The sequence below is a fragment of the Pithys albifrons genome, chromosome 3, assembly GCF_047495875.1.
Source record: "Pithys albifrons albifrons isolate INPA30051 chromosome 3, PitAlb_v1, whole genome shotgun sequence".
In the NCBI taxonomy this organism is placed as follows: domain Eukaryota; kingdom Metazoa; phylum Chordata; class Aves; order Passeriformes; family Thamnophilidae; genus Pithys; species Pithys albifrons.
In genome coordinates, this window is record NC_092460.1 from 71,273,242 (window position 1) to 71,292,969 (window position 19,728).

A 19,728-nucleotide genomic window follows, 5' to 3' on the forward strand; every position below is an offset into this window, starting at 1 on the left:
ATGGATTTTCTGCAATCTAGATGATTTTTAAAACTCTGTTCTTGTGCAAAGTTGTGGGGCCACCTTCTTTTATTTATTTATTTTTTCTTTCCATTTAGCATAAAAGGGGGCAGTAGCTCTGGTGGAAGTGCTGGTGGTGTGCTCTGCTTCTCCTGTTGGAGGGAGTTGGTGAGATGATGTGGGGGAGGTAAAGCAGCTGATGTTACCCTCCCAGAGACTTCCTCCCCCGGGGCTGTCTCAAGTTTCACATTTAATGGTACTGGAGGGGCAGACATTGAGGCTTTCCTTGAGTACCCTAGGATGGTATATTTGGTTGACTCTGTGCAGTTGTGGTCTGAATAAGCTGATAAACAACTGAATGTAAGAACATATGAAGTGTTATTATATAAGCCAGAGCCTCTTTGAACTAATGTTCATACATGCTGTCATCTGGAGTTTAGTAAATTATGTATTACATGTTTCTGGGGGTTTTTCCTATTTGTGTTTTATGGGGCTTTTTTTGTTTGGGGGGTGTTTTTGTTTTTTGGAGGGTATTTTGTGAGAGAAGTGATTAATCTACAACTTTGTATCCTAACACCAGTGAGGCTTTATAGTTGCACTGTACTTCAGCAGGAAATACATGTGAATTTTTAACTGCTTAATTATTGAAAGTATCCCAGACACGTTACAAATTTTGGTCTACTTCTTCTGAACATTGGCCACATAAGCACTGGCCATATAAGCCGCCATGTCCATCCCTGCAGCAGTGCCAAGCTGTGTGGGATTGCTGCCACATGTAGAGCTGAGTGCTCACATGTCTGTTTTAAGTGTATGCAGACCATGTAGCTTTTTTTATAACTATTTTGCTAAATTCTTTTCATTTTCACTTAAGCCGAGTCATGCTGATTTTTTGCTACTGCTTGCTTTTAGAAAATAGTAACTTAGAAGCCAGAGGAGTTGGCAAATGAGTGGAGACTCTATGTCTGTGAGGCCATAATTGTGGATTACAGCCTGGTACCACCACGTTTGTGCTCCTGGGAATTTTTTCTTGACTTCTAAAAAAAGTGTTAAGGATTTTTATATAACCTATCATGACTGTATTTGGAACATTAGGAGAGTTTTTTCTTCAGAACCAAACTAGACAGAAGGGATGAAGTAGTTCCTTAGAGTCACAGAGTGGTTTAGGTTGGAAGGGCCATTAAAGACCACTGTGCCATAGGCAGGGACACCTTCCACTAGATTAGCTTGCTCTAAGCCCATGGCTTTGGTCTTTGGTCTTTTTGACTTGGACATCTGCAATGATGTACTCAAAGCAATGAAGAACGTGTTGAATCCCCCAGACTTTTAACAAGGTATATCCAGCTGGACCTTGCTAGACCTCCCTGCTGCTCCACCCCAGCCTATCTAAGCCTTTTTGAGTCATTTTTCTGAATATAGTGTCAATGCATTCAGCAGCATTTAATTTTCTTCCTACAATAGCCTCTCTGAGTAAACGGAAGTCTTAATAATGGTTTCACATAACTTACTGAGAAGCATGGTGGTAGCAAGTTGAGTGACACTTAAAATGTTAATTCTTGGGAATACTGGCAGCTCTGCATATTTTGCAGATCAAATTAAATCAATTCACAAATCTGTTGCAAATTGGAAGGAATTCCAGCATTAAAATAGTTAAGAGTCTGAGGAGATTGACTTGACATATGGAAAAGATTTGAGGAGAAAACTACACATTTAGCTGCATAATGATGATGAATGTGCAAAAAGTAGGAATTATGATAACAATAATACTAATTAATAATTACTTGGGTGGTTTCAATAGTAAGGGGAAAATACTGGCCTGCACTGTGTGGCCAGTACCTTTTTACATTAGTTGCTCTCCTCTTGGGTTCCATTCTTGAAGAGAGCTGTGGCTTATAAAAAAACTACGCATGTGCTTGGATTTCAGCTAATGCCACTGATGATGTCCCCAGTCAAGGACAATAACTGTTGGTTTGGTATTTTGCTAAGCATTGATACTGGTGGGGTTTCTGAGCGTATGTTTGTATGTGTCAGTGTATGAAAGATTTCAAAGTAACATCTCTGGAATACTTCTTTCTCCATTCTGACATTTGGTCAGGCGACAATGCACTGATGACTCTCCAGAGAGTGGGAGACACCTTCCTTTTAGAACTGCCAAGCTTCCTTTGCTGCTTTTGAACATGCAGTGTTAAAAGTATAGTGATAGTCCTCAGTAGAAATTGAAATTACCTTTAAAGGCCCCCTTGCCCTTCTCCTTTCCCGTCCTCTCATTGGAAGTCTCCATATTAGTTGTGTACATTTGAAAAGATATCTGCTATACATATGCCAGTGCCCAGTTTTCATTATCCTATCAGCCAGTAAATAAGCTAATATCTGGGATATTTTGGTATAGTGTGTAGCCAAAGTGTGGATCTTGCCTTCTTTTCCTTCATTAATGCTTTATTTACAATATAAGTCTTCTGAGGATGTTCATGACGAAACAGAGGCACCGTCTTTGCAGTGCAACTTTAGCCCATTCTTATCCCCCAAGCATAGGTGCCTCCACTTTGGGAACCAGCAGTCTGGTGTCTGGACGGACTTGAAATGCCAGTAACAGGGAGCTGCGATTATACTGAAATAACAGCTCATACTGTTTATAATTCAGATCCCCAGATTATCAGGAGTTCTGCTGGCTGCTCAGTTGTTATCCTCCAGTTCTTGCAAGCTACATTTATTTTAACTGGGAATAAACTCTCTGTCACATGGAGGATTTTATTAACATAGTACTCTGACACACTTTGGATGAATGATTCCTCTTGGCAGCTCAAGTTCATAAACGTGCATCTGCCTGTGGGCTTCTGTTCAGATTTCATTGGCTTATTTTTGACTTGTAAATCCATCAATTGTTTGGGACATAAACAGTCCTTCAATCTTCTAGTTTTTCCTATGCTGTGCAGCAGAAGTGATGTTTAATGGCAGGAGTATTTGAGAAAAAGTTTTGTTGAATTTATTGTGAGGATGCTGAGGTGAAATCCATCTTTATTCCCTAGAGCACAGACTATTCAGATACAAAGTTCATTGTGGGTTTCTGATGTGGGGTGGGAAATGTTTTGCACCAGTGTACATTGGTAGGATTTCAGCTAGCTGTGAAGTGTGGATATTTTACAATATCATGTATTGCTATATATTTTTGTTCCAACTGTACATTGCAGCTCCCACAAATGAGTTCTGAGAACTGAAGAGGAATGCCTTTCTATATTTAAAGTGATAAATAAAATCTAGCTGACATGTGAGGCATGTAGGCTATGTTTTAGCACCTACCAATCTCTTCAAAGTATTGTGGTTGCCTGAGTTTCCATGGGTGAAAGCTGCCATAAAACTGATGTAATCTAGAGTTGAATGAAGTCATCCAGCTTCTGTGTTTAGAGCTGTGTGCTTGTCCTCAGTTAATTAAATTAAAAAGCCTGCTTTTTCATACACACGAAAGCATCGACAAGACATCCTGAAGATGAGAGCTGACAGTGCTTAGTACATTGGTAAATGAGACCACATTTTAGTAAGTGACAAAATAGGGCCTCAAGATGCAACTTTATTCAGCACTGCTGTATATACCCTTTTCCCTTCACTGCTGCAAAGAAGTTAAAAAATTAGTCTGTGACCTCAGAGCAGTCATATGCTTGTAGTGTCCCAGCTTGGTTACTTGAAAGTAATGTAATATGAGACATGATGACAATAAAACAGCTAATATCCTCCTGTTTATTTCCCCTGACTTATTTTTTATTAATTCAGCAACATTTCAAGTTTTCCTCAAGTCCTGCATCTTGTAAAACAGCTGAGTTCATTGACTGTGCTTAAGAAAAGACAAATAATTGTGCTTGTGCTGCAAGGGACAGAGCAATAAACAAGCATACTGACAGGTGCTGGTTGTAACATCACTGTAGTGATGCTGAGATACTATGGCTTGAGTAAGGAAATGTTTTAGTCAGCAAAGCACCAGAGAATGTAATGATGTGGACAAGATGAGCCATCTGTCTCTCCATCTCTTGATTTTGGTGACACAGCCCCACACCCCACCACAGTTATGTTAGAAGTAATGTGCATGAACATGCACTATCACAGTACAATGCAAACTCCGAGGTGGCGATGGTGTCCAGCTATACTGCCAGGGTTGCTATTAGTAATAAACAAGTCAGGTTGTGTGCACGGAGCATTTTTAATTTAAAGCCTGTTTGATTTGGATTCCTATTACTTGGCCCGGTTTCCATTCTGCTTTATAGTATGTCAGCCTACATGAAGCTCTCAATATTCTTTCAGGATAAATTCTCTCCAATATTCACTTTCTAGCTGTACGATAATTCACAAAGCTAATAAAGGACTGATTACTGAGCCTGAGCTTGTTGCTATGCGACTGCATTACTAAGATAACAACACAAGCAATTTTTATATATCTACTGTATCTTATACAACTGAACTCATTTATGCTTTATTTGGATTGAATCAGGTTATCCTTGACAACTTAGTTTGGAGGCTGTTTCAACTTGGAATGAGAACTTTTTTTCCTAGAGGATATGTTTTGGGTCCTATTTTCTCCTTGGTTACTGACCCAGTTCATGACAACTGTTCATCTGGCTATGCAATTATAGCAGGATAGATTTCTCAGCTGATCAAAGTCCAACACATTTTTGAAAAGTCTTCAGTAGAAGATGATTTGACTTGTTAAACAGAAAATATATTCTCTTGACAAAGATACAAATGTATGATCTTCAGTACTGAATACTTAATTCTTTTGCAGAAGTCATTCTTTAACCAATTCTATACATTTGGTATGTGTGTGTGTATCTACATGTCTGTATCTGTCAATGCATCATAGAGCTGATTCCCCATTGGCCTCGGAAAGAGAGGATGGTAAAAGGTATTGTATCAAAAGCAAGGGTCTATTTTGCATTTCCACAGTTTCTGCATACTGTTTAAAATCTGTCTTTCTGCAGAACTAGACATTAGAATTGATTATTTTGTTCTACAAGGAATATATTTTGCATTCTTAGTGTCTAAGGATTTTTTTCAATTTATAAGAGGAGATACAGATATCAGCTTGAGAATATACACAGTTTGAAACTAACTCAGAAAAGAGTGAGATCTTCCTTTTAATGTAAAAAATCAGAAATTGTAATGTTTCCAAATGTTGACAGTGCTCAATATTTATATTATAGTTTTTCAAAGACAGCCAGTGTACCTCCTGTGTCTCAGTGTTCTGAACCCCTCTGCAACTTTCAATTACCCAGTGTCCCTTGGCAGCTTCTACAGTGCAGTTGTGTCCTGTGTCAGTACAATATGATTGGAAAGTAGAGTTGTAGGGATATAGCAAAATTAACACAGTATATATTAAAAATAGAAAATCTGGCAAATCATACAGCACTGAATGAATTATTCATTCCATAGTGCATTATATTAACTCGTTATGTTAGAATTTTACTGGCATTGACAAAGGAGATGAAATTCAGCTTGCAGTTCAGACATCCCAATGTACCATTCTCTTCATCTAAGCTCACATTATAATCAACAGAGGTCAAGGTTTCAGCTGGACCTAACTCAGTTGTCTATTTACAGGTTCTAGACAATCACACAATTGGATTCAGCAAGCAGAGTTAAGTTACCTCTTTCCATGACTTTGAGCCCCTTATCTGAGGGCAATTCAATCCTCTCTCTTAGGTAATTATTTTGCACTACTGAGTTCTGTAGGTGACTGACCAAAATGTGAGCTTAGATGTCTACAGCAAGTTCTAGTTGCCCAGTTAGAAGTCTAGTAACTTTTTAGGTCCTGTGGTGTGTCCTACTTGTTCTCCAACTGCTGCTAGTCTTCTTGTAGAGCCTTGCATCTTGGATATCCACAGCTGTCTTGGATATCCACATGGTACCAGGCTGGATGTCACCTATTACCTAGGCCTGTGTTTATGCAGTAGAATCCTGCCTAGAAATACACATATACATATTAGGTCCTTTAATCTAGAGCTGAACTGCACACAGAAATTACCAGTAATCAAACAGCTGATGATTTTCTTTAGAGGAGTTTAAATCCAAGAGACTGAGTACAAGGAGGTGGTTGTTTGGTTGAAACTTCAGCTATTCATCTCAGTACTGGGTGGTCGTTGTGATCTGTGGGAATTAGGACAGTGGTTGCAAGAGGATGGCTGATATTCACTAACTGCAACATGACATCCTTTCACAGCTGGACCTCCCCTGGCCCGTTGTTCTGTGGGCAATCGCAGACTGTGACAGATAGACTGCAAAGGGCAGGAAAATCAGTAGGCAGCCTTGAGGACAGTTTGTTTGAAGTCATAAGGATCTTTCTGGCTTAGGAGATGGGAATCTGGTGCTGTCTCATTGAGTGAGCCAGAAGTGAGGGAAGTTGGATGGCTCACATCTATGGTGTCTGAGCCAGCTGGTGATTGCCTCATGCTGAGAGAGTGTTGCCTGTTCTCACAGGGACTCCAGCCAAGATCAGTGAGAGACTGGAGCCACTGTATGAAGCAAGACAGTTTTTAAAAAAGGAACAGTGGAGTTATTTAAGGTTATGTGACCTTTGCTGTATTGAATTCAGTGAGTTTCTACACATTCACAGCAAAATAAAGGTGTCTATAGCCGTGATACAAATTAACCACGTTTTAAGGGTAGTAGATACAGCTGGCAGTATATAGATATCATGTCTGTCTTTCGGCATTTCACTGTTGAAAAATATTTCCAATCTAAGTTAACACAGCTGTAAGAAAAGGCAGAGGCTAAGAAAGCTAACTGTCAGTCAGGACTCATAAGAAGAGACAATATTTTTTTTAATATTGTCCAGGACTTAAGAAGCCTTTTGTTTTAATATTATAGTTATAAGTTTTTTCTTTGAACGAATATGGGACTTGGCTGTTTGGAGAAATAGGAATCCCTGAATTATTTCTGTTCAGACAATCTGTGAGCATGGAAACCTTTGATTCTTTACAATTTGATTCCTACTGCATAACACATGGCATGTCTGGTAATCACTGACTCCTGAAATAAGTGTCCTTTGTTTTTCATGAAATGTTTATAAGAGATTGATCTGCTTTATGCTAAATGGAAGACTGTTTCCTTAACTCATGTTTTATACTGTCAATCATTATAATTTAGTATGTTGTCATCTTTGACAAGTCCTTTCTTGGTTTGTCTCTTCAATAAATCTTTGTTACTATTGCTCGCTTTTGTCAGTCTGTTGGACTGATGATTCTCAACTTACAAAACCATTTACTTTACTGCATCAAACTGCTTTCTTGTGGTACAGACCTCTTGACCACAGCATGAGTTGTGTCCTTTCTAGTCCTTCTTTCCACATAGAATTATGCTGAAATCTACCCTGAAATGTGTTGGCACAAAAGGTAAACATATTGGACTTATCCACTTCACTGACTCCTCCAGTGTTAGTGTTCCTGTGAACACAGAAAAGCTTATATTTTTAGTTGTGCATGTAACTTCTGATTCACACTGAAATATGCTGACGGTTCTGCAGCCAGGCTCTGGCTGGTCATGCATGAATGCAGTAGCATTAGTGTGGAAGCTAAACCTACACTTCCTCTGCCCTTCTGAGTTTGTCTATAACTACTTTCAGTTCTCACGTTGGCTCTGTCAGTGTTTGCCAGCTCATCTAAATAATTAAGGTGACAGTGTGATTGGCAAGACCTCTCTACAGCAGTCAGAAAGAGTGGGGCAATAAGAAGGAGCAAATACCACTGAGAAAATATGTTGGAATTCATCTTCAGGGTTGTGATCTACTGGTGCCCCAAGGAAGACTTCCAAAATCGTTGTCAATAATTTGAAAAGTCACGTTGATACAAAGGGAAGTATTAATGTTTATGTTGTGCTGGTGTACAATGTAATCCTAAGGTTTTGGGGCAAAATTTCAGTTTAGTTAATGAAGCTGCATTTTGTGAGGAAATGTTTCTGGAAGTGCTATGTCTGTGACAGATACTTGATATTTTTCCTGAGGACATCCTCAATAAATGGAACTGCTCAGTCTTGTCCTTTTTAAAATTATTTCATTTTTTCTGTTTTTCTTTTTTTTTTTTAAAGAAAATGTTAGTTTTGTGGCATCTTCAAGAGTGAACTAGAAAACTGAAAATAGTAATTATTTCATAAATGGTGATCAATTTACTTTCTTGAAACCAATCTCCTTTACAATTTATGTAGTTAGTTGTGCAAAAATTCAGGTCTCCCATGCCAAGTAACAAAAATCTCTGAAAATCTCAAAAACCAAGAGTTCTGTCAACAAGCTTAGCAACAAAATAGGAAGCTGCTCTACCTAAATGGTTTTTTGGAGGTTTTGTAGGAGTATTTTTTCTTTCTGACAAGCTTACAAATCATCTCAAAAAGACTATCTGTTTCTTATTGTTATATGCTGCAGTCTTTTCACATCCTCCAAAATATTTTCTTAGGAGAAATGGTGTAAGGAATTGTATCTTGTTTATAATTTAATAGTAAAAGGTGTCTCAGGGAAACACACTGAACTCTAGCTTGATTAACCTGTAACTCACATTGCTCAAAATCAAAAGTCACTGTTGTCTTCTGTAAGTGTTCTTTAAAATTTTCACAAGAAGGCAATGAGAATTCAGTATCTTAATGTTTTTTGTTTGTTTGTTTGTTTTTAAATTCATGTCTTGCTTTATGAATGAGCATTTTGTGAAAATGTCAATGTCCTTATTTGCTTGCATTGTTTCATTGTACTTAACTCCTTTTAGTGTGTTTCCCTCCCAATACACTAATAAAGGAAATGCACATTTAATTGAAATGGGGCATAGAATTTCATCATGAATACTTATTTTACAATACAAAATAATATTAGATGGTAGACTGCTTAACATGCAACAAAAGATGAATTTATACTGTCCCAAATATCTGTCTTGACAGATATTGGAACTAATTTGTAAATACTTCGTAAGTTAATGTCCAAGTCACATGGAAATGGAGATTTGGACTGGACTGACAAAGATAAGCAGCTCTGAGTCACAGAGACCAATCACCAGAGAAAATATATTGTCAGCAACAGTAATTACAGCAGGTAATTCTGTCATTTACCCTGTTACAGATCAGTAAATGTGATGAGTTCGAAACACACCAGCTGTCACACAGTGTTAACTTTAATGTTCAGGGTTTGGAAACCTGTTGTAGAATCTTTTAATGACAGTGCATGTAAAAGAAAAAATGAAGATAAAGGTTTCAGACTGTTCACAGTGGAGTTAAATGACCAGTCCTATTCAAGATAAGATTGATTTCTGAAAAGGTGAGGGTTCATTAAGAGTAATCTGTTTTAATTTTTTCATGTGTTTTTAATAAATTTGAAGTGTGCAAATACTTGGTAAGAAAACTTTATTAGCTTGTTCCTTGCCCTTCAGAAGGTGGAATTGGATGTACTTAATTTCTATCTGCATCATTTTAATGTTTGAGAAGTAAATAGAGTTTGTGGTTGGTGGTAGTCTGAACAGATATTCCAGTCTGCTTTGTATACTCTGTGTTTATTCTCTTTGTACATCTTCCAAGGGGTGGGACTAAGTTTGACATCCTCCAAAGTTGTTCATCTCAGCTTAAATCCCATTGTTTCCAAAGGGCTGACATATGAAGTAAGTAGGGTTTTAAAGGTGAAGTTGTCCTGGGATGATAGTATTAGTAGAAAAATGGAATATCAGGTCAAAGTTTACTTTTTTTCTTAATTCCCTGATTTGATTCTGTAGTCAGATGTTGAGGTTTTGAGATCTGAACAATAATGTAGACTATCTATAATTTATGATTCTGCACATTAGAACAATTTGTGGTGTCCTTAAGCAGGATAACAAATTTAATATCAGAATTTTTCAGATATGTAAAGTTTGCTAAGATATGCTTATGCAAATATTTATCAACGAAAAAACCCCTCATAAGTATCTTAAAGGTATTTTACAACCTCAATGATTCTATTATTCTGTGATACACATGGATACAGAAATAATTATTTGTAAGCTCGATAGACACTAGCAGTTGGACTGTGGCAACAAAGACATGGTGTGGTCTGGAAAATCTACCCATGAAGCAAGTTAGTCAGTGTGAAGTTTCATACCCTTGCAGGGTTGGGGGAAGGAGGATGAAAGCAAGTTTCATTGCACCTTCATTACTATGCTCTGCTGGCTTTTGTTGGAAACGGTTCAGATGCCTCTGCAGGTCTCATCAAGGTCTGTATCTGAACTGCATAAGAACTTCATGCCTTACAGGCAGGTATGTGTGTTAGCTCTGCCCCGAAACTGTGCTGTGGTCAGAACTGGCTGTACCTTTCTCCCCAGGCGCTTTTGTTTCCCGGGAAGGCAATGTTTGTGAAGGATAGGTTTCCTGTGCTGTTTTGGTGCACCTTTGTAGGCTGTCAAGGAGGACGTACCCTAGGGAAAATTGGGTGCATCGCTAGAGACAGCATCAAGGCTGACCAAAGGGCAAAACATCAATTTTGCTCTACCTTACCATCACTGAAGCATAACTTTGCCCCCATTTTCAAGCAGAGGATCCTCTTTAAAATCATAGGAGCAACATTTAAGGAAAGCCTTCTCTCCCTCTTGTCTTACTAAAAATAGTACTGTCCTTGCTATCCAGTGAGTGATGTGAGTGTCTGAGTCACAGCACTGTCAGGAAAATGAGAGGCAACATCTCATCCATTAAGAAATCCTCCTGCTCCATGAGAGGACAGAAAAAAAAAAACATTTTGTTTCCTAATATTTATATTTAGGTAAGTTGCTCCAGATTCCTGCAGATTAGAGCAGGATCAAAGCAACAGCAGCATTTCTTCCATCACTGTGGTGCCTCTTGTTTTCTTTACCGGACAACCACTGACATTGATAATGGTGCTAAAATGTAGTAACTGATTTTCCAGAAGCCCCTGGAACATGTGACAAGGCCTGGTGACAGAGCTATCCCAAAAAGAAAAGAAGAAAAACACTAGCTGTTTCTAGAGAGTTATGAGACCCTTCTGTTTTATCAAACCAACTTCGGCCAGTACTTCATTGCTGAGACATCTTTGTTCTGCTGTGTATATCCAACCTTCTGTTAAGTTTGTGCTGAAAAAGGGTTCAAAGGTGGTTTTGTGGAGCCCTCTAGTCATGTGGATTAAGTTGTTACTAGTGAAACATAAGAACAGGCAGCAAATTATGAGCCTCAACAGCAGTCAGGTTACTTTACAGTTTTATTTGTGTAACAGAAATATGTGTAGGATGGAGACCAGATATCCAATGGGTATCTGTTGTTAGTGGCAGACTTGTTATAAGATGGAGCCTTTTAGTAAGGAAACAGTAAATAAAGAAAAAGGATTGGTATTACGAGAGGTAGTAAAATAAATTCACTTGGCTGAGGAAATTGTTTTTGCAGCTCTAGTCTTGCTATTCTATTAGCAATAAAGTGGGGGGCACTACAACAGATGTAGAGTTTGCCATTGTTGTCACTTTGAACATTATAATAGAAGATTTTGAAAGCATCAGTTTATCATAAGTACCTGGGAGGTTTCATGTACAATCCAAGTTGGAATTAAATAAGGGTTACCTAAGAAAAAATAATGCATCTGGCTAGACTTAAAAATAGAAAGAAAGAAAAAAAGGATGAATTTATGGAGAAATACATTTTAAAAGATAGAAACCTCCTTTTAAAATGTCACTGGTAAAAGAGACAAGATATTAAGAGATCAGTTTGAATTAAGGCAAAAAAGAAGTGGGTGACAAGGTCACAGACCTTATGTCTAGACTGGAATCTCTTAAGGTGGGATTTTCAAAATCATTTTGCATTTGCATTACAGTCCTGTCATTGTAATCAGTGGGAGTTACTGATGTTCCTTCAGGGAAAACAGTTACATCTCTGCTAAGAGTTTTGGAAAATCCTTCCCTTAAACTTTTCTGTTCAAGAGGGTATATAGAAAATGGCAGACATGAAGAAAAGTGGAGATAAATTAAAGCTTTTTTAACTTCAGCTGTCAGGCAAAATATTCTTCAATATGTTTACATTGCCTAACTGGTTGAAAAGTATAAAAATGCACAGGATGTTACGTGAAGTATCTCTGATAAATATTACAACAGAAACCTCTATGAGAAGAATGTATTTTGCAAAAATGTGTATTTTTCCTTGAAATAGGAAATCACAATTAGAAAACACATTTTGTCAATGATGAAACTTAGGTGGGTTTAAGAAAGTTGAAGTGATTTGATGAAGAGCTTTAGAGGAAGATGGAGGGAGTAAGGGTGGACTGCCTCAAAATTGTCTTCTGTGGATGAGATGACTTAGTATGTCTTTGTCTTCCCAGTGTTCAACAGATCTTGGCACAGACTTCTTGGTGTGCTGATATAACAGGAAAGGTGGACTGGTCAACAATCAAGTCATGTGTTAGACTTTTCAAGTTAAATCATGGAGGAGAGTCTACCCTATTTAAAGCCATAAAATCCAAAATTAGAGCTACTGAATTGGGTATTATTAGTGGAGAATTCAAAGGGTTTTAAAGCTGAGAGTTATGTATTTCGTCAGTCTAGGAGGAAAATCCAGAACACAAAAAAGAAAGAAAAGAGTTTTTGTGCAAAGAAAAAAAAGTCTTAAAGTCAAAGTAAAAGGATAGGGCAAAAAGTATATACTTCTCCTCGGCTTTGATGTGTGAAATAGTTTTTTAGATGAAAGTCTGTTATGAAATAAAGAGTAAAATTGAAAGTCTTCTTATAGCAAGTTTTTTTAAAAACTAGTGTTAACCAGAATTAGAATGTCTCATGGTGTTGGAAGTTATATTTGCATATAAATACACGTATTTCTCTGCATGTTTTTGGTCCCAGTATCTTTCTTGTGTTATCTCCTTTGGTACAGAACAGCACACAAGTTAAGAGTTTTGGTTCTTCTAGAGAGAAAAACAACTTCATGATTAGAAATGTGAGGTACTCTAGGGATCAATTTCATCATCAAATTCAGTGTTGGTATTTGGGTTTTTGTGAGAAAAGTTATACCGGTTTCAAAAGTCCAGCTCTGTCTATATCTGTCTCAAGTCTCATTAGAGCTCCAGCCACTTTGGAACTTTCTCCAAAGCTCTTCTAGCCTCACAGGCACATGCAAGGAGAATGAATGCTTGTTCCTTCTCTTGATCAAGTGTTTTTCAGTTGTTTTAATCTACATCATTAATTGTCAGTAAAATAGATTCCCCATTATAACTTTCTGATAATTTAAGATACAATTCTGGAGTTTTCTCCTATGGAACACTGAATTTTTGACATATCCCCAAGTGGATTTTCTTCCTAAGGTTTCATTATAGTTGCATTATTTTTTCTTTTTTACTATATTAACACAAACTATAGAAAAAGTAAGTAAACAGATCGATGAAAGAGGGAAACAGACATCTGGAAGGGATGATGGCAGCTGTTCTCCCTGAAGAACAGCAATGGACTGAGTAATTACAGACAGAAACAGCATCTCAGAAAGCAGGATGGTCTCTAAACAGACCTTAAAAATAGAACATGCACATGTCAGAGCTACTTTTATTATCTATATAATTTAAAGAGAAAATTGTGAACATAGATCTAGAGAAATTTTTGTTCATGGCTGCACTGAAGAAAGAATTAGAAAATGGGGACCAGGAGCAGCATGGATATATGGGAGTGGATGAAGATAAAGATCAATCAACAGAATTAGCCAGGAACAGACTATTGTAGGAGGCTCAGCTTTGAACTGAGGACACCTGCTGGTGATCATTAATGATTAATGACGCCAGCATTAACTAAGGGTAAACGTGTGATGGTGATTCTATGAGTAATTAAAACATGGGTTCCATTTTGCATTTGAATTGAGCAATATCTGTAGAAAAATGAACTGAGTAATATCAATCCAAACATTTAACATAAGTATATGGAAAATATAAAATCATAGACTCCTTTAGGTTGGAAAAGGCCTTTAAAGTCATCAAGTCTAACCCAGGACTGCCAAGAACAGATACCTTCCAATATCTAGTCTAAACTTGAGACCAATTCCGCTTGTCGTATCATTGGTTACTTGGTAGATGAGACTGAACCCCACTGTCTACAAACTCCAGTCAGGTAGTTGTAGAGAAGGTTCCCCCTGAGTCTCCTTTTCTCCAGGCTAAACAACCCCAGTTCCCTCAGATTCTCCTTGAAAGACTTGTTCTCTTGTCCCTTCACCAGTTCTTTGGACAATCTCCAGCAAATAGTGTAATTCAATAAAATTACAACATTTACTCTTTGAAAATAGTGTACGTATAGTGACGCTTTAAGTAACCCTACCAATTAGAGTTGAAATGAGTTAATGTGAAGTCCTAAAGAAATTAACCATTTGTCATTTCCCAAATGATCTTAATGGAGTAAGTCTTTCATACTATGCGTATAATTGCTACTAACTTTTGTCTTGTATGTGAACTATAGACAGAGGAAATAAGATAACTGTAAGTGGGAGTTCAAGTGTGTTGGCTATTGATAATTCAAGAAACTCTTATCTGTTGTCACTGCCACGTCAGATAGCCAGCTGGTCACCATGGTTCTGTGGTTCTATATCAAATCAGTGGGAAGGACACAGAAGCCTGAAAGTAATTTGTGTTCACAAATGCAGAGGTATCAAAAGGATAACGTACTTAATATATTCTCTTTATTGAAATTATTTTAGTTTAATCCCTGTCCACATGTTCCTCACTCCACGATGAATATCTGATGCATCATGTTCCAAGGTTACAATTGAGGGATGTATTTTATATATATTTTTGGGAACTTCTGTGCATTTCTGCACCTTAAACGCGATCTCAGCTCTTATTTTCTGGTGTTGATAATGGATGGTTCAGGAAAACTGCCAGCATAATATTCTTTACCACTAAGTAAGTGATGCAATGTAGTCATTATTCCTTTTTGCTGTTGAATTGGGTTATGTTTAGGTTTGGGGCTTTTTTTCTTAGATATTTTCAGAGTTTGGATTCACAAGGCAAATACTGGGAAGTCGTGCAGTATGCAAGTAGGAAATGCTATACAGACTTTTATTTATTTTGAATCATGAAATACAAAGTAGGAATGATGGGGGACTTATATTGCATAGTGCTAAAGAGGAGGCAGGTGCCACACCTTGTGGAAAAAATGTTGAATTTGGCTATGTTCGGCAAGAATCTCTGCACAGGGAATAAATTTGGTAACACAGGCTCCCAGCTGTCATTGCATTGACATACATCACAGCATCTAGTTTATGCCAGCAGTCGGTCTTTCTAGAATGCAGTACTTCACCCTAGATTCACTTCTGAAGCAAACCGTATGGAATATTCTGGAGTAGTATTTCAAAATGAACCAAAGTCAAATAAAGTACATCACTCGTAGTGTATGTGTAAATATATATATATGTGTATATGTATATATATGCAGATGCACATATATGTATGTATGTGCACATATATTTTTGTGTGTATATATAATGTATTTGCTGCATGCACAAATGCACATAAGTGAATTAATTGCATTATCACATAATTTTTACCTCTTAAAGTCTTTTGTGTTGTAAGAAATATTTAATGGGACATTCATGTGCACTTTTTGTTGCCATTGTTACTACCGTGGACCGAAAGCAAATTTTGGAGATAATTTTTTTCTCTATAAAAAGACCTCATTCCAGACATAGTTTAGTCAATATAAATAGTGTACTTAAAAAATCCTTTGATTCTCAGAACAGAGATTTTATGAATTTTAAGTGTTGAACATGGAGTCCTGAACAGTGCAAAATGGAATTAAGATATATTGGATAATAAATCTTTACAAGTCATCATTGAAACCAGTGCATTTGGTCTTTTTGCAATATGTTTATGCAAATTCAGTTTCGTTAATCATTCAAATCTCTCTGCAAAAGTAATTTTAATTTCTTTTTCTCTGTAATGCTATTGTATCTGGCTTGTTCCCATCTTCATTATGGTGTACAGTGGAATAAGTATAGAACTGTCATTAACTGTCACATGATTTCTAAAGATGCTTGAAATAAATAGCCTCAGTGTTGCTTTTGCTTTCTTAAGGCGTACGTTGGATGACTGTGCTCCCTCACTGAGGATGATACTTCTTTGGTCAAATTCAGCAGTTTGAGCTGAGTTTACCTGTGTGATGTATTGTTGTATACTCCCTACCTCCTGAGATACCAAGATAATATTTTGGCCCGATGAATACATAATATTTCACACATTGCCATAGTTATTTTCCTGATGAGTGTTATTTAAAAATGAGAAAATATATATTAATATTTAAATAGCAAACCATATATAAGTAGTATCTTATTAACACAAGTTAAGAAAGCTAGTTACAGAAAACACTTTTTACATAATTTGAGTGGTCACTTTTTTTTTTAATGAAGTGTTTTAGCATAAATACTGTTTCAGCCAGCATGAGAGATTTCACTATGTTAGGAGGTCAGACTCGAATATCATAAGTGGATTTTAGATGGCTTGGATCATTTGGCAAACAATAAAAATTTTAGTTATTCATGCTGAGAGCAAAATAATTAATCGTAATGCTTGAGGGCAGAGGCCTGCAACCTGTGCCCTGCTGTATCCATTTGAGAACATGGTTGGTGATATGACAGACACATAAGTCTTTGTTTAGAAGAAGGGTATTAGGTTAGTGTTACTAAAAGCCAAACAAATAAACACTCAGCAACAGTGAACTCATCAAAATGAAACTAAACCTGTGTAGCATTTAAAATTTATTAGTTATACTGAGGTGAATGTTTTCCCCTTTTAAACAACAGGTACTTACCATTACTAGAGGAAAATTTACATCTACTGATGGATTGGAGGTGTGCCATTCTGCTAGCTTTATATCCTACAGTTTATGGCCACTATTGAAGTAACAAGTTGAACATTTCCATAGTGATTTGCAAATGTTAAGAAATTAATTTTCCTGACAACTCTGTGGGCTATGTGCAGACTTTAGCTCATTATTTATAAAGAGAAAGATTCAGAACAGTCTTCTCCCCAAAAATGGGTGAAGAAAGAGCATCTGATTCCAAATTTAAAACTTGTGTCAAATAGCCAGAACTAGCATAATAAAATTTGCTAAAATCTGAGCAGAATTATGGCTATGGAAATCTCAGGTGCAGGTTAGTCCACGTGTGCTGACAAAAATTAGGTGCCTTTATGATCTCCAAACAGATGGTTTCCCTGAAATTAAAATTTCAGAGATCTGAAATTATTTATGAATAGATGAATACTGTTGATTTAACAAAAATGTGAGGAATATTTCCAGAAGATGGAAACATTTTATTTTACAGACTAAGTTACTACATTTTGAAAATAATATTTTCATGCATAATTTTGAAATGACACTTTAGAGCACCTTATTATAAGATTGCATTTACCATTTCTTAGAAATCACAAATTAGACATTAAAATTTTCTGTAACCTAAACACGCAGTACTTTTTTGGTTTAGATTAGCACTCCAGTGCTAGGACGTGCCAGGCTAAAATTCCCTTGACAAGCAGACAGACCTTCGTTTTGGGGTAATTTATTTCATCTAAATAAAGTGCTGTGTGTGGACTGAAGAGAGGGAAAGCATAGGCTACACTCTGAAGACCTGCCTTCTGCTAACCTTGTCTTTTGCAGTTTGGAGTGTGCATTTTGCACAATTAGTCAGATTTCTGAAGGAAATGCTAAGAATTCGGCATAAGATAAACCTGCATGAATAAATTATGCATTAGAACTAGCATATAGGTTTTCAGTATGCTAGCTGGTTATTTGGCAAGTGTTTACAAGAACACTGTAGCCCACACAGAAAATGTAATGATGTTGGCTCCCTGTTAATAGAAGTGGAACTATGCTGCAGTGCAGTTATCACATACAAGTATGTGCTGAGATACCCTGGCTATCCCATGTTACATGTTCACATAGCCCTATTGTCAGTAACTACTACTGTGTTTATCTCTTTTTAATATGGAAACCTATACAGAGCTTTTATTTGGTTATGGTTTTAAAAATTCAAAACCATTCCATTCTTGTTTCCCTTTTCAGAGCATGACGAATGTATAACAAACCAGCACAACTGCGATGAAAATGCGCTTTGTTTCAACACTGTGGGTGGGCACAACTGTGTCTGCAAGCCAGGTTACATGGGAAATGGTACCATCTGCAAAGGTAAGCTGCTGGAAACCTGGGGGATTGGCAGTCTTTAACTGGATGAAGTTCTTGTCATATAGTTGATACAATTCTGGTCACGTGCCTTGAACAAGACAGAGAAAATGACAGGCCAGACACTTGGGTCCTGCACCTGTAAGATCTTCATAGGCTTCCTTGACTTTGTATTTGGCAGAGTTCATAGTAATTTGAGGATGATGCATACACAGATAATGGGGTCTAAAATTTGAAGCAGTTGTGTTTCATTTCTCTGTCAAGTTAACAGTTTTTTATATGTGCTGTACCATTCAAGGAAGTCCACTGTTACCATCAAAGTTACAGCTGTGCAAACATTGCCACATCTGCATTATCCATGTTCAATGGCTTGCTATTTTGCTTGGATCAGCTGAAAGTTGTTTGGTATGTTGTGTCTTTTTTTCTGAGAGAAAATCGGTAGACATGGACACACAAAACCTTCACTACACATGAGGTGGTATTATGTTTTCTAACATTCTCATTCACTGGTAAACATTAGTTATACTTTTATTCTTAGAAAGATGTTTTCCCAGAGATACCAATGCTTTTATTTCTTCGCATTTCAAATCAGAAGAATTGATGTTTGACACTTGGGCCCAAGCCTTTGGAAGTTCTCAACCTCTGAGCATAGGGTTTAGAGAATGCTTGAAAATAAAAGTAGTATAGTTCTAGAGGAGTGGGCTCAGATGCGAGATGTGGGCCAGGTGCAGCAATAGCTTACCCAGTGTTTCTTGAAGTTGTGCCTTAGTCCTCTTGATGTCTTAGACATAAAAGTCTAAGGGGCCAGAGTTAACATTGGTAATGTCTTATAGATCCCTTCTGCTGTTTATTATCAAGGCTAAGCAACCTGGAATTTCTTTAATTGCTAAGTCTGATCAGGATCTTAGCACTAGTTATTCGTTCACCTAAGTAATAAGTCAAACAAATGGGTGGAGTGAGACTTGTCAGCAAATATGTCCTTTTATACTGGGCTCTCTCCTCTGAGGAATGAGAAGAAAGTCCTAGCCTGAGGAGGTTCAAACCCAAAGGAGCTCCTCTCAGAAGAGAGCTCTGTCTGCACAGCTCATTCTTGTGCTGTGCTTGGGAGTATTCACCAGTTCTTCTGCTGGAGGTGAGTCAGCTTATAAAAAGGTGATTGAGATTTCTTTGGATCAAAGAGAAGGTGCATAACCCTACAGCACTGTGTTTGGCTCTTCTTTCCCTGAATAAGAGCTCTGACTGCAGATCTGACATTTCAGAGAACACCAGCCCCATTGTGTAAGAAAAGTACATCCCCTCCCTCCCTCTTCTCTCTCTTTCTTCAATACAGAGAAGACAGTATGCAGGAGAAGGCTTTGAGCCTGTGTATCAAAATCTGAGAAATGTACTTCTCTGCAGCCCAGGCTTGGGTGCCAGCATCATTCAGAGAGATCTGGATACTCCTGTGCTTTTGGCATCTTCTCATGCACTGTGCTGCCAGCTGTACTCCTGTGCACCATGTACTCCCGCACCAGGAAGCTTAAATGTCTCACTCAGTACTGAAGGTCTCATGTCACAAGGCAGCTGCCTTAAAACTGAAAGCTGGATAGCTCAAATCAGTCACCATGTTCTCTCAGATGAG

The 19,728-nt window shown here is 37.5% G+C and overlaps 1 protein-coding gene across 1 annotated transcript in view; it reads left to right on the plus strand.

Moving 5' to 3' along the window:
- The window catches only part of NELL2 (neural EGFL like 2), a 136,712-nt gene that overhangs the window by 82,552 nt on the left and 34,432 nt on the right, over positions 1-19,728 (plus strand). Inside the window, exon 14 of the mRNA XM_071552355.1 lies at positions 17,991-18,113. Within this exon, the coding sequence (XP_071408456.1) occupies positions 17,991-18,113 (123 nt within the window). The remainder of the gene's footprint in view (positions 1-17,990; positions 18,114-19,728) is intronic.